Here is a 13,583-nt window from a genome sequence, read left to right on the forward strand (position 1 = left end):
TCTTAAAGTTTAGAGGAAAGTGGAACATGTTGGAAGATGAAGTGTGTAAAAGACATTTGTCCCTTCTGAGCCTTCGTATTTTTCTCTCCTTTCGAGCAGGCGCCTCCCTCAGCGCCTCCCTCCGACTCCGACGAGGAGAGCAGCTCGATGTCCCGCCTCAAGACCAAAGGAGGCAAGAAAGGAGGCAAAAAACCTGCAGCGTCAGACGAAGAGGAGGACGAGGATGAAGGCGTGAGGAAAGAAGAAGGAGGAGGAGGAGGAGGAAAGGAGGACGACTCGGAGGAGGACGACGAGTTCGCCTCCAGGAGAGACCGGAAGAAGAAGAAAGGCAAGGCGGCGAAGGCTGAGAGCGAGGACGAGGAGGAGCAGGAGGAGGACGGAGGAGGAAGCTTCAAGATGAAGACGGCGGCGCAGAAGAAGGCGGAGAAGAAGGAGAGGGAGAAGAAGAAGAAGGAGGAGGACAGGCTGAAGAGGATGAAGATGAAGGAGAAGGAGGCCGGCACGGAGGCCAAGAAAGAGCCAGAGAAGAAGACGGCAGAGGCCACGCCCCCTCAGACTGATCCACCTGTAGCAGTGGTGGGGGAACAGGAAGGGGCGGAGCTAGCAGCGGATGGTAAGATGTAACTTCTTTGCTTTAAGTGTGAAGACTTGACAGCTGTTCTATTGCTTTCTGCTCACACACCAGACTACATTCACTAAAACAGGGATTTTACACAGTAGTTGCTGGTCTGCTGCTGCCTCGATTGATCAGCTTGTTTGTGTTTTTGTGTGACTTTGTGTTATTGTGTGTTACACAAACTTTGAGTTTTATCAGAATGAACCTTTTAAAACACCAAACAAACCACCTGATGGAGGCAGCAGCAGAGCAGCAGCTCCTGTGTCCTGTTCTCTAAAATCCCTGTTTTAGTGAATGTAGTCTGGTGTGTGTGCAGAGAGCGTCCTTTCCATCATGCTCTCACACACTCACTGCGTACTGAACAAAATAAAATCACCATTTTCTTCTAAAATTGCAGAGGAGGGCGAGGGCGACAAGAAGAAGAAGGACAAGAAGAAGAAGAAGGGCGAGGAGAAGGACAAAGAGAAGAAGAAGGGCGAGGAGAAGGACAAAGAGAAGAAGAAGGGACCCAGCAAAGCCACCGTGAAGGCCATGCAGGAGGCTCTGGCCAAGATGAAGGAGGTGGGGCATGCTGGGAAATGCAGTCGTGGAGCCGAGATGGTTCGAAGTGTCTGATTTGTGATGTTTGTCGCCGCAGGAGGAGGAGCGAGCCAAGAGGGAGGAGGAGGAGCGGCTGAAGAGGCTGGAGGAGCTGGAGAAGCAGAGGCAGGAGCAGGTAAAACACAGCGTCCTCCTCCTTTACTGTGCGTTTGGTGTCGACCCTGTGACCTCCCTGTGACCTCTGACCCCCGTCCGTCCCGGCAGGAGCGTCTGGAGCTGGAGAGGAAGGAGAAGAAGAAGCAGAAGGAGAAGGAGAGGAAGGAGCGTCTGAAGAAGGAGGGGAAGCTGCTGACTAAAGCCCAGAAGGAGGCGCGAGCTCGGGCCGAGGCCACGCTCAAGCTGCTGCAGGCTCAGGGTGAGGATGGGGGAGGAAGGGGGATTTTACATGTTTGTTTACATGCAAACAAAAAAATATAAATAGTTAGTTCTCCTTTTGTATTTACTGAATTTATGCTGTATATTCATGGAAGTAGTTACAGTGTATTAACAGTGTTTACAGTGTGTTTACAGTGTAGTTACAGTGTGTTTACAGTGTAGTTACAGTGTAGTTACAGTGTAGTTACAGTGTAGTTACAGTGTATTAACAGTGTATTAACAGTGTAGTTACAGTGTATTAACAGTGTGTTTACAGTGTTTACAGTGTATTAACAGTGTGTTTACAGTGTATTAACAGTGTGTTTACAGTGTGTTTACAGTGTAGTTACAGTGTAGTTACAGTGTAGTTACAGTGTGTTTACAGTGTAGTTACAGTGTAGTTACAGTGTAGTTACAGTGTATTTACAGTGTATTTACAGTGTATTTACAGTGTGTTTACAGTGTGTTTACAGTGTAGTTACAGTGTAGTTACAGTGTATTAACAGTGTGTTTACAGTGTTTACAGTGTATTAACAGTGTGTTTACAGTGTATTAACAGTGTGTTTACAGTGTAGTTAAAGTGTGTTTACAGTGTGTTTAGTGTGTTTACCGTGTGTTTACAGTGTGTTTACAGTGTAGTTAAAGTGTGTTTACAGTGTGTTTACAGTGTGTTTACAGTGTAGTTAAAGTGTGTTTACAGTGTGTTTACAGTGTGTTTCCTGTCTCGTGTGTCCCCTGCAGGTGTTGAAGTGCCATCCAAAGACTCGATGCCAAAGAAGAAGCCGGTGTACGTGGACAAGAGGAAGAAGAAGCCCAGTGCTCAGACCCCTGAAGGTAGTGCCCCCCCCCCCCCCCCCCCCTTGCTGCTCCTCCTGCTGTCTGAGGCAGAAAACAAGACAAAGGGTTAACGTCTCCTCTCCCTCACAGAAACGTCAGAGGTCACTTCGCCCACCTCGGAGACACCAGAGCCCGTTGCCATGGAGACGGAGGCCGAGGCGCCGGCCGCAGAGCCAGGTAAGAGGAGGAGGAGGAGGAGGAGGAGGAGGAGGAGGAGGAGGAGGAGGAGGAGGGGGGGGGGAGGGGGCACGGACTGATGTGGTTTGATAGTAGCATGTCATCTGCAAACAGAAGATCCAACTGATTCAGGAAGGTTTTCATAACCAACACTGGTGTGTTCTGGTATTTAGAATATGTGATTCAGTTCACATCTTCATCATCATCATCATCATCATCATCATCATAATTAACAGGTTCTTACTACAGTACGTACTGTAGTGTGTACTCTGTGTGTACTCTGTGTGTACTCTGTGTGTACTCTGTGTACTCTGTACTGCATCCTGCTTTTGTCAGTACTCAGTACTTTGTCAGTAGTTTTAGGTTTCTAGCAGGTTTATCATCCTGATGACTTCTTCTTCCTCCTTCTCCTCCTTCTCCTCCTCTTCCTCCTCCTCCTCCTTCTCCTCCTCTTCCTCCTTCTCCTCCTCTTCCTCCTCTTCCTCCTTCTCCTCCTCTTCCTCCTTCTCCTCCTCTTCCTCCTCTTCCTCCTTCTCCTCCTCCTCAGAGGTGAAGCCAGACGCTGCTGTAGATGACTGGGAGGCCATCGCCACGGACGAGGAGAAAGGTGACGCTCGCTGATGATGTCATCATTATTATGATTAATAATGATGAGTGTTTTCTGACATTGATCATAGAACAGTTCATCAATGATCTGAATAGTTAATGATCAGTTTAGTGCAGAACGATCAGTGAACTAATCATTGCAGCTTTAATCAGCTAAACTGTAGTACTCACAGTAATACTACTAGTTAGACTACTAGTAATACTTAAAATAACACTACTAGTAATACTACTAGTTAGACTACTAGTAATACTTTAAACAACACTACTAGTAATACTACTAGTTAGACTACTAGTAATACTTTAAACAACACTACTAGTTAGACTAGAAGTAGTACCAGAGTTAGTAATAGTGATACTCACACCAGCCGTAACAGTACTAGTAATACTGCTAGTAATACTACTGGTAATACTTAACAGTAAGACTACTAGTAACACTTGTAATGTCAGTAGTCATAGTAGTACTACTAGTACTAGGACCAGTACTATCAGTCCTGGTCCTGGTCCTGGTCCTGGTCCTGGTCCTGGTCCTGGTCCTGGTCCTGGTCCTGATCCGTTGCCGTCTGTGTGTCAGAGTTGAAGAAGGTCCACATCGAGGTGAAGGAGGAGACGTCTGGTGCTGCTCAGCCCACAGCCAGCGAGGAAGATGAGGAGGACGACGACGAGGAGGAGGAGGAAGAGGAGGACGACGAGGAAGACGAGGAGGAGGAGAGCGACGATGAGGGGGAGCCGGCGAAGGAGGTGACGGCGGCGGGTCAGACGAAGAGGAGGGCGGCGAAGGAGAGCGAGGACGAGAGCAGCGAGAGCGACGACGATGACGGGAGGACGAAGGAGGAGAGACTGTACGACAGAGCCAAGAGGAGGATAGAGGTGAGGGGGGAGGGAGAGGGGAGAGAGAGGGGAGAGAGAGGGGAGGGGGAGAGAGGAGGAGCAGTAGGAGGTCCTCGTCTCTCCTGTCTCTGACCACCTGTGTCTGTTTCCATAGAAACGGCGAGCAGAGAACCTGAAGAACGTGGACCAGGACCGACTGAGAGCTCCGGTGGTCTGTGTGCTCGGACACGTCGACACCGGCAAGACCAAGATCCTGGACAAGGTGACTGGTTACTGACTGGTTACTGTCTGGTTACTGTCTGGTCACTGACTGGTTACTGACTGGTTACTGTCTGGTTACTGACTGGTTACTGTCTGGTCACTGTCTGGTTACTGTCTGGTCACTGACTGGTTACTGACTGGTCACTGTCTGGTCACTGTCTGGTCACTGACTGGTTACTGACTGGTTACTGTCTGGTCACTGACTGGTCACTGTCTGGTTACTGACTGGTTACTGTCTGGTCACTGACTGGTCACTGTCTGGTTACTGACTGGTTACTGTCTGGTCACTGACTGGTTACTGTCTGGTTACTGTCTGGTCACTGTCTGGTCACTGTCTGGTTACTGACTGGTTACTGACTGGTCACTGTCTGGTTACTGACTGGTTACTGTCTGGTCACTGACTGGTCACTGTCTGGTTACTGTCTGGTCACTGTCTGGTCACTGACTGGTCACTGACTGGTTACTGTCTGGTTACTGACTGGTCACTGTCTGGTCACTGTCTGGTCACTGACTGGTTACTGACTGGTTACTGTCTGGTCACTGACTGGTCACTGTCTGGTCACTGTCTGGTCACTGTCTGGTCACTGTCTGGTCACTGACTGGTCACTGTCTGGTCACTGTCTGGTCACTGACTGGTTACTGACTGGTTACTGACTGTTTACTGTGTGTGTGTGCAGCTGCGACACACTCATGTCCAGGACGGGGAGGCCGGAGGAATCACTCAGCAGATCGGAGCCACGAACGTCCCAAAAGAGACGATTGAAGAGCAAACGAAGATGGTTAAAAACGTATGAACACACACACACACACACACTCACACACACTCACACACACTCACACACACACACACACACTCACACACACTCACACACACTCACACACACACACACACACACACACTCTCTCACACACACACTCACACACTCACACACTCACACACACACACACACACACACACACACACACACTCACACACACACACACACACACACTCTCTCACACACACACTCACACACTCACACACTCACACACACACACACACACACACACACACACACACTCACACACACACACACACACACACACACACACACACACACACTCACACACACACACACTCACACACACACACACACTCACACACACACACACACACACACACACACACACACACACTCACACACACACACACTCACACACACACACACACACACACACACACACTCACACACACACACACTCACACACACACACACACACTCACACACACACACACACACTCACACACACACACACACACACACACTCTCTCACACACACACTCACACACTCACACACTCACACACACACACACACACACACACACACACACACTCACACACACACACACACACACACACACACACACACACTCTCTCACACACACACTCACACACTCACACACTCACACACACACACACACACACACACACACACACACACTCACACACACACACACTCACACACAGTCACACACACACACACTCACGGTGGTGTTCACTCTTGTTGTGCAGTTTGACAAAGACAACCTGAGGATTCCCGGCATGCTGATCATCGACACTCCAGGACACGAGTCCTTCAGGTAACAACCACCATCCAGACAGCTTTAACCTCACACACACCAGACTACATTCACTAAAACAGGGATTTTAGAGAACAGGACACAGGAGCTGCTGCTCTGCTGCTGCCTCCATCAGTCAGTGTGTTTGTGTTATTGTGTGACTTTGGAGTTTTAAAGGTTCAGTTCAGATCTGCACTAAACCTTTAAGACACCAGAGGCACAACAACTAGAGCAGCAGCTCCTGTGTCCTGTTCTCTAAAATCCCTGTTTTAGTGAATGTAGTCTGGTGTGTGTGCTGTTTGTGGTTAAACCAAAAGGATCTTCCAGGTCTCTCTCTGTAGGGATCCTTTCCATGATGCTGTCACACACTTAGAATAACACTCTGAGCCTGTCAGTGGATCAAACAAGCTCTTTTCTTACCTGGACTGCACCTGATTCATTCTTTTCCTCCATGATTGGATCAGTAACCTGAGGAACAGGGGCAGCTCCCTGTGCGACATCGCCATCCTGGTGGTGGACATCATGCACGGCCTGGAGCCTCAGACGCTCGAGTCCATCAACCTGCTGAAGGAGAAGAAGTGTCCGTTCATCGTCGCCCTCAACAAGGTCGGTCGCCTCTTCGTCACCAGCTACGTCATCGCCGTTGTCGTCTTCTTTTTTTCTGATGGTGTTTTTGTTCGTCGGCAGATCGACCGTCTGTACGACTGGAAGAAGAGCCCGGACACCGACGTCGTGGCCACGCTGAAGAAGCAGAAGAAGAACACCAAGGACGAGTTTGACGAGCGAGCCAAGGCCGTCATCGTGGAGTTCGCTCAGCAGGTGTCGATCATTACGTCACGTAATTCATTTCGTCATGTAAACGAACCACTTAGCTACCAGCTGTGTGCTTGAGATCACAGACGTGACCACGAGTGTTTTATAATGTGATAATCACATGTTTCTCGACCTATAACCCCCCCGATCGCTCCGTAACGTTATTGTTTTTCATGTTTGCTGAAAAAGCAAAGAAAACTAAACTAACATTAACTAGCTAGCTCTCAACAAAAGTATTTCGCAATATTAGCCTCAACCGCGGTTAGCAGGCTAGCTAGCTAACAACATCGCTCGTTAGTAAAGAGAGTTTATATTAAATGTGACAAACATTGTTTTTAGTATTTTGGATGCATGATTACAGTACAATGATGGTGTTGTTAGCTAACATTAGCTAGCTAACATTAGCTAGCTAATGTTAGCTAGCCAACCGCTGCACTGACTCTGAGGTAAATTCTGAGCAACAGCGACCAGCCCTGTTACAGACGCTGTGGATAACATCCTGTTAGAAAAAGCTGCATCGCTTGCAGCCATTTAGGACAATGCAGCATCATTCACATGACATTCAGGTAGAACACAGTGTTTGAGGCGGCCATAGTCTTGCATTCATTTCATAATTGATATGTGTCCAGCATTCCTTGTGTTATCAGTCCAAAAGATGTGTTTTTACTTTTGTAATTATTCAAATATATGATGACATAAAAAATGGTGTCCTCTGCAAAGAAACATGTTTATATAAAAATGTGTTTAGCAAAATGCATTTTTGTACAAATTTTTAAAGCATCATTTAACTTTTCCTTTTGTAATCTAATCAGATTTCTATGGTAACAAACAACATTATCGTCTGCAAAGAAAAACATTTTACTTACTAATGTCATTAATACACAATAAACAGTAAAGGGCCCAAAATGGAGCCCTGAGGAACCCCATAAGTGACCAGTAAGTTGTGTTGTTGTTCCTTCAGGGTCTTAACGCCGCCTTGTTCTACGAGAACAAAGACCCGCGGACGTTTGTGTCGTTGGTTCCGACCTCGGCCCACAGCGGCGACGGGATGGGGAACCTGATCGCCCTGCTGGTGGAGCTCACCCAGACGATGCTCGCCCGCCGGCTGGCACACTGCGACGAGCTGCGAGCGCAGGTCATGGAGGTGAGAGTTCCATCTCCTGGTTTTACTTGGACTCGGCGGTTCTGAAGGACGCACCTGATGAGTTCTGTGTTCAGGTGAAAGCTCTGCCCGGTATGGGAACCACGATAGACGTCATCCTCATCAACGGCACTCTGCGGGAGGGAGAGACCATCATCGTCCCGGGGGTGGAAGGACCAATCGTAACGCAGATCAGAGGGCTGCTGCTGCCCCCCCCTCTGAAGGAGCTCAGAGTCAAGGTAACCAGGTTAGAGGACGGGCAGCTGTCGGCGCTCTGCCTCCAGGCCGCCATTAATTCCTGATTATGGACACCTCAAAGGGAGTTAACCACAGTCACCCCCCCACACAGTCCCCCCCCCCCCCCCCCCCCCAGGAAAAAATTAGGTCCATTTGTTTATATTTTCATGCATTTCTATCTAAAGTTTTTTAAAAACCGTAACTCCATTTCCTGGAAACACCTGAGGGTCTGACTAATACCTGGAACAGGTTCTTATACAATGGAAACGTTGTTCACTGCTGAATTAAGCTGCACGGTTTGGATGTCAGGCCTCGGAGCACATTTGGCCAGTTTAAGTTTTGGGTGGCTTGTACCATCAGTGTGAGAACAGCGTGTGTGTGTATTGATTGATTGATTGATTGATTGATTGATTGATTGATTGACGTGTGCAGAGCCAGTACGAGAAGCACAAGGAGGTGTCGACGTCTCAGGGCGTGAAGATTCTGGGCAAAGACCTGGAGAAGACGCTGGCGGGGCTCCCCCTGCTGGTGGCTCACCAGGACGACGAGGTCCCCGTCCTGAGGGTAACACAGACACACAGACACACACACACAGACACACAGACACACACACACAGACACACACAGACACACACACACACAGACACGCACAGACACACACACAGACACACACACACACACACAGACACACAGCTCTGATGTGTGTGTGTGTTTCAGGAAGAACTGGTCCGGGAGCTCAAACAGACGCTGAGCTGCATCAAGCTGGAGGAGAAAGGCGTCTACGTCCAGGCGTCCACGCTGGGCTCGCTGGAGGCGCTGCTCGAGTTCCTCCGCACGTCCAAAGTCCCCGTGAGTGCCCACCGGCGTTCTTCTCGGGGCTTTTATTCTGAAAGGCAGCAGGAAGCGGTAACACTCAGAGCAGAAGCCGACCTCTGACCTCTGACCTCTGACCTCTGTGTTCCCGCAGTACTCCGGCATCAACATCGGCCCGGTCCACAAGAAGGACGTCATGAAGGCGTCGGCGATGCTGGAGCACGACCCGCAGTACGTCGATCGGCGGATCAGCGATCGAGCGATCGCGTCGATCCACGATGAAGAGAATCATCAGATTTAAAAACAGGCGCGTGTGATGACATCACTTGTTGTTTCTCAGGTACGCCGTCATCCTGGCGTTCGACGTGAAGGTGGAGCGGGAGAGTCAGGAGATGGCCGACAGCCTGGGAGTCCGGGTCTTCTCTGCTGAGATCATCTACCACCTGTTCGACGCCTTCACCAAGTACCGGGAGGACTACAAGAAGGCCAAGCAGGACGAGTACAAGTAGGGCAGAGCGCCGCCGCCGCCGCCATCTTCTGATGTGGCGTTCAGGTGCTTCATCTCAACACCGTTTCTCTCGCCGCAGGCACATCGCCGTGTTCCCCGTGAAGCTGCGAGTTCTTCCTCAGTTCATCTTCAACTCCAGAGATCCCATCGTGATGGGCGTGACCATCGACGCCGGCGTGCTGCGACAAGGGACGCCGCTCTGCGTCCCCAGTAAAGGGGTAGGGCTCGCTCACGGCGGCCACGTTTGATCGGTAAGCGCCGTGCGAAGGCTCACGCTCTCTCCCGTGTGTTCCAGTTCGTGGACATCGGCGTGGTCACCAGCATCGAGATGAACCACAAGGCGGTCGACTCCGCCAAGAAGGGCCAGGAGATCTGCGTGAAGATCGAGCCCATCCCCGGGGAGTCGCCCAAGATGTACGGCCGCCACTTCGAGGCCACCGACATCATCGTCAGCAAGGTGAGCGCGCCAAACAGGAAATCTAGACGTTAAGTAAAGAGCCGGCCGACGCCGTGGCGCCGAGACGAGATGTTTTCTAATTTTGTTTGGGTTAAATCAGAGTACGGAAGCTCACAGCGGCCAAAATTAGAGCTAAATCGTTGTCACATTTTATTTTCCACTTAACAGTTTTAGCCGAGAGTTCATCGTAGCTTTTTTTAAAAACAATAAAATCTTTAAAAGAAAAACTTAAACATGGCGGCCGATCTGAATCTGAATTATTTCCTCATTTCTAGATAATAAAAACTAAAAACCGTTCTTCTCCTAACAGTCGGCCTTTCAAACGAGCTCAAGTCAAAATAATAATAATACTTTAATACTTTAAAGACAAAAGTCTCAAAGTTAGTTCACAGTCATTATTACTTCATGAGCTGAAGATAAAGGTTTCAGATTAAGATGTTCCTGAACTGGGCTCCGGATGTTTTCTTCATTAAATAAAGACATTTTGTCCAGAAAAGTCTCAGTTTGTCCAAAAACACTCAAACAAAATGAGAAATATTCTGTTTAAAACAACGAGAAACCTTCAGGAAACATTAAACAGAAGCTCCACGAAGAACTTTCCCCAGAAACCTTTGATTTTGTTGATGAGCTTCGTCGCGTCGCCGTGGTTACGGGGAGCGCGGCGGCGATGGTATGAGATGAGGGAAGAAAGAGAGGAAGAGTGGAAGGGAGAGACGAAGAGATAAAGAAAAGAAACGTGGGTGAGGAGGAGAGAAGTGAGGGAGAGACGGAGAGAAGGGTAAGAACGTTTTATCTGTCATACGAACGATCTCAGCTAGTTTTTAAAGACAAACTTTAGATTCTGTTTAAGTTTAGTTAATAAAACCATCGTCCTCTGATGGTCACTGACAAACAGCTGTTAATTAGTCTTCAAACACACCAGACTACATTCACAAAAACACTGATTTTAGCTTGCAGAACACAGGAGCTGCTGGTCTACTGCTGCCTTTATCAGTTAGTTTGTTGTTATTGTGTGATCCACAAATATTATGTTGGATCTGAATTAAACTTCTAAAACACCAAAGTCACACAACAACACCAACACACTGACTGATGGAGGCAGCAGCAGAGCAGCAGCTCCTGTGTCCTGTTCTCTAAAACCCCTGTTTTAGTGAATGTAGTCTGGTGTGTGTGCTGTTTGTGGTTAAACCAAAAGGATCTTCCAGGTCTCTCTCTGTAGGGATCCTTTCCATGATGCTGTCACACACTTAGAATAACACTCTGAGCCTGTCAGTGGATCAAACAAGCTCTTTTAGTGGACCTACTGTGATCAGGTGCAGTTGTCCCAAAGGATCACGTTGCAGCCATTGCAGCCCGTTTGGTGGCTGCTGGCTGAGGTGATCTACTGGACCAGTTCCAACACTTTTACTACCTACCAGTCACTCAGACACCAGGATGAGGACAGAGAGGATCATGGGGGTTAACGATAACATTTATGTGTGTGTTTCAGATCACGCGGGCGTCCATCGACGCTCTGAAGAACTGGTTTAGAGACGAGATGCAGAAAACTGATTGGCAGCTGATCATGGAGCTGAAGAAGACCTTCGAGATCATCTGAGGGACCTGAAACACACACGCACACATAGAAACACACACACACACACACACACACACACACACACCCTTCCTCCCTCACATGATGAGCCGACGGATGGCGCCGGACAGAAACGTAACGGAAAGAACGCCGAAAAAAGATGTGAAAGTGTTTTTCTGTGAGAAACGAACAGTTTTTTCCACTGTTGTAAACAGTGATAGTTTAGATCACACACACACACACACACACACACACACACACACACACACACACACACACACACACACACACACTCTACAACACACACACACACAGTATTCCAACGTGCCTGTTCTTCAGCATCAACGTTGTGTTATTATTTTTTCTTCTTCTTCTCTGCTCCGATTTGTGGCTGCTGCTTCGTGTCCCAGGCTCCGCCCCCTTCACTCTCCCCTCCAGACTGAGGTTAACGAGCTTAACGAGGCGACTCAGCAGAGCCATCATTCAGCCTCCCAGGTGCATTATGGGATTGTACTGAGCGGCACCAGGGCTGAAGGAGGAGGAAAAAACAATATATATACTTTTTCTTTTCACAAAACACCAAATCATCGAAGCGACGGCGGCGACGGCGTCAACGTCAAAGACTATAACGAGCTGACTCGGTGTCGACGGCTTTGCTGTGCGGTGTGTCGGCCATGTTGGACGGCAGACGGGGGAGGTTTAACTGACGGAGGACGTCACCTCTGGAAGATTTTAAACTGTTTTTGCTGCAACTGCTGATGTAATAAATTCCCACGATTCTGACGAAACCTGAAGTGTCGCTGTCCTCTGATTGGTCGGTATCAGTCTATAAAGAAGCGTCCTCTGATTGGTCGGTATCAGTCTGTAAAGAAGCGTCCTCTGATTGGTCGGTATCAGTCTGTGTAAAGAAGCGTCCTCTGATTGGTCGGTATCAGTCTGTAAAGAAGCGTCCTCTGATTGGTCGGTATCAGTCTGTGTAAAGAAGCGTCCTCTGATTGGTCGGTATCAGTCTGTAAAGAAGCGTCCTCTGATTGGTCGGTATCAGTCTGTAAAGAAGCGTCCTCTGATTGGTCGGTATCAGTCTGTAAAGAAGCGTCCTCTGATTGGTCGGTATCAGTCTATAAAGAAGCGTCCTCTGATTGGTCGGTATCAGTCTGTGTAAAGAAGCGTCCTCTGATTGGTCGGTATCAGTCTGTAAAGAAGCGTCCTCTGATTGGTCGGTATCAGTCTGTATAAAGAAGCGTCCTCTGATTGGTCGGTATCAGTCTGTATAAAGAAGCGTCCTCTGATTGGTCGGTATCAGTCTGTAAAGAAGCGTCCTCTGATTGGTCGGTATCAGTCTGTAAAGAAGCGTCCTCTGATTGGTCGGTATCAGTCTGTAAAGAAGCGTCCTCTGATTGGTCGGTATCAGTCTGTAAAGAAGCGTCCTCTGATTGGTCGGTATCAGTCTGTGTAAAGAAGCGTCCTCTGATTGGTCGGTATCAGTCTGTATAAAGAAGCGTCCTCTGATTGGTCGGTATCAGTCTGTATAAAGAAGCGTCCTCTGATTGGTCGGTATCAGTCTGTATAAAGAAGCGTCCTCTGATTGGTCGGTATCAGTCTATAAAGAAGCGTCCTCTGATTGGTCGGTATCAGTCTATAAAGAAGCGTCCTCTGATTGGTCGGTATCAGTCTGTGTAAAGAAGCGTCCTCTGATTGGTCGGTATCAGTCTGTATAAAGAAGCGTCCTCTGATTGGTCGGTATCAGTCTATAAAGAAGCGTCCTCTGATTGGTCGGTATCAGTCTGTATAAAGAAGCGTCCTCTGATTGGTCGGTATCAGTCTGTAAAGAAGCGTCCTCTGATTGGTCGGTATCAGTCTGTATAAAGAAGCGTCCTCTGATTGGTCGGTATCAGTCTGTATAAAGAAGCGTCCTCTGATTGGTCGGTATCAGTCTATAAAGAAGCGTCCTCTGATTGGTCGGTATCAGTCTGTATAAAGAAGCGTCCTCTGATTGGTCGGTATCAGTCTGTGTAAAGAAGCGTCCTCTGATTGGTCGGTATCAGTCTGTATAAAGAAGCGTCCTCTGATTGGTCGGTATCAGTCTGTAAAGAAGCGTCCTCTGATTGGTCGGTATCAGTCTATAAAGAAGCGTCCTCTGATTGGTCGGTATCAGTCTGTAA

The 13,583-nt window shown here is 48.5% G+C and overlaps 1 protein-coding gene across 2 annotated transcripts in view; it reads left to right on the forward strand.

Moving 5' to 3' along the window:
* Nucleotides 1–13,583, forward strand: part of eif5b (eukaryotic translation initiation factor 5B) — a 96,045-nt gene that overhangs the window by 2,557 nt on the left and 79,905 nt on the right. Inside the window, exons 5-26 of one of the 2 annotated variants that reach the window (XM_070855666.1) lie at nucleotides 100–613; nucleotides 1,014–1,177; nucleotides 1,254–1,331; nucleotides 1,421–1,571; nucleotides 2,312–2,404; nucleotides 2,498–2,584; nucleotides 3,132–3,191; nucleotides 3,762–4,057; nucleotides 4,173–4,280; nucleotides 4,957–5,067; nucleotides 5,833–5,900; nucleotides 6,344–6,485; nucleotides 6,567–6,698; nucleotides 7,654–7,836; nucleotides 7,911–8,072; nucleotides 8,503–8,634; nucleotides 8,788–8,919; nucleotides 9,038–9,114; nucleotides 9,224–9,388; nucleotides 9,471–9,609; nucleotides 9,687–9,848; nucleotides 11,338–11,451. In XM_070855666.1, the coding sequence (XP_070711767.1) occupies nucleotides 100–613; nucleotides 1,014–1,177; nucleotides 1,254–1,331; nucleotides 1,421–1,571; nucleotides 2,312–2,404; nucleotides 2,498–2,584; nucleotides 3,132–3,191; nucleotides 3,762–4,057; nucleotides 4,173–4,280; nucleotides 4,957–5,067; nucleotides 5,833–5,900; nucleotides 6,344–6,485; nucleotides 6,567–6,698; nucleotides 7,654–7,836; nucleotides 7,911–8,072; nucleotides 8,503–8,634; nucleotides 8,788–8,919; nucleotides 9,038–9,114; nucleotides 9,224–9,388; nucleotides 9,471–9,609; nucleotides 9,687–9,848; nucleotides 11,338–11,445 (3,264 nt within the window). In that variant the 3' untranslated portion in view covers nucleotides 11,446–11,451. Of the gene's footprint in view, nucleotides 1–99; nucleotides 614–1,013; nucleotides 1,178–1,253; nucleotides 1,332–1,420; nucleotides 1,572–2,311; nucleotides 2,405–2,497; nucleotides 2,585–3,131; nucleotides 3,192–3,761; nucleotides 4,058–4,172; nucleotides 4,281–4,956; nucleotides 5,068–5,832; nucleotides 5,901–6,343; nucleotides 6,486–6,566; nucleotides 6,699–7,653; nucleotides 7,837–7,910; nucleotides 8,073–8,502; nucleotides 8,635–8,787; nucleotides 8,920–9,037; nucleotides 9,115–9,223; nucleotides 9,389–9,470; nucleotides 9,610–9,686; nucleotides 9,849–11,337; nucleotides 12,210–13,583 lie in introns of those variants that run through there. The other variant, XM_070855665.1, reaches the window with a different exon arrangement.

Source organism: Pempheris klunzingeri, chromosome 24, assembly GCF_042242105.1.
Source record: "Pempheris klunzingeri isolate RE-2024b chromosome 24, fPemKlu1.hap1, whole genome shotgun sequence".
Classification (NCBI taxonomy): Eukaryota; Metazoa; Chordata; class Actinopteri; order Acropomatiformes; family Pempheridae; genus Pempheris; species Pempheris klunzingeri.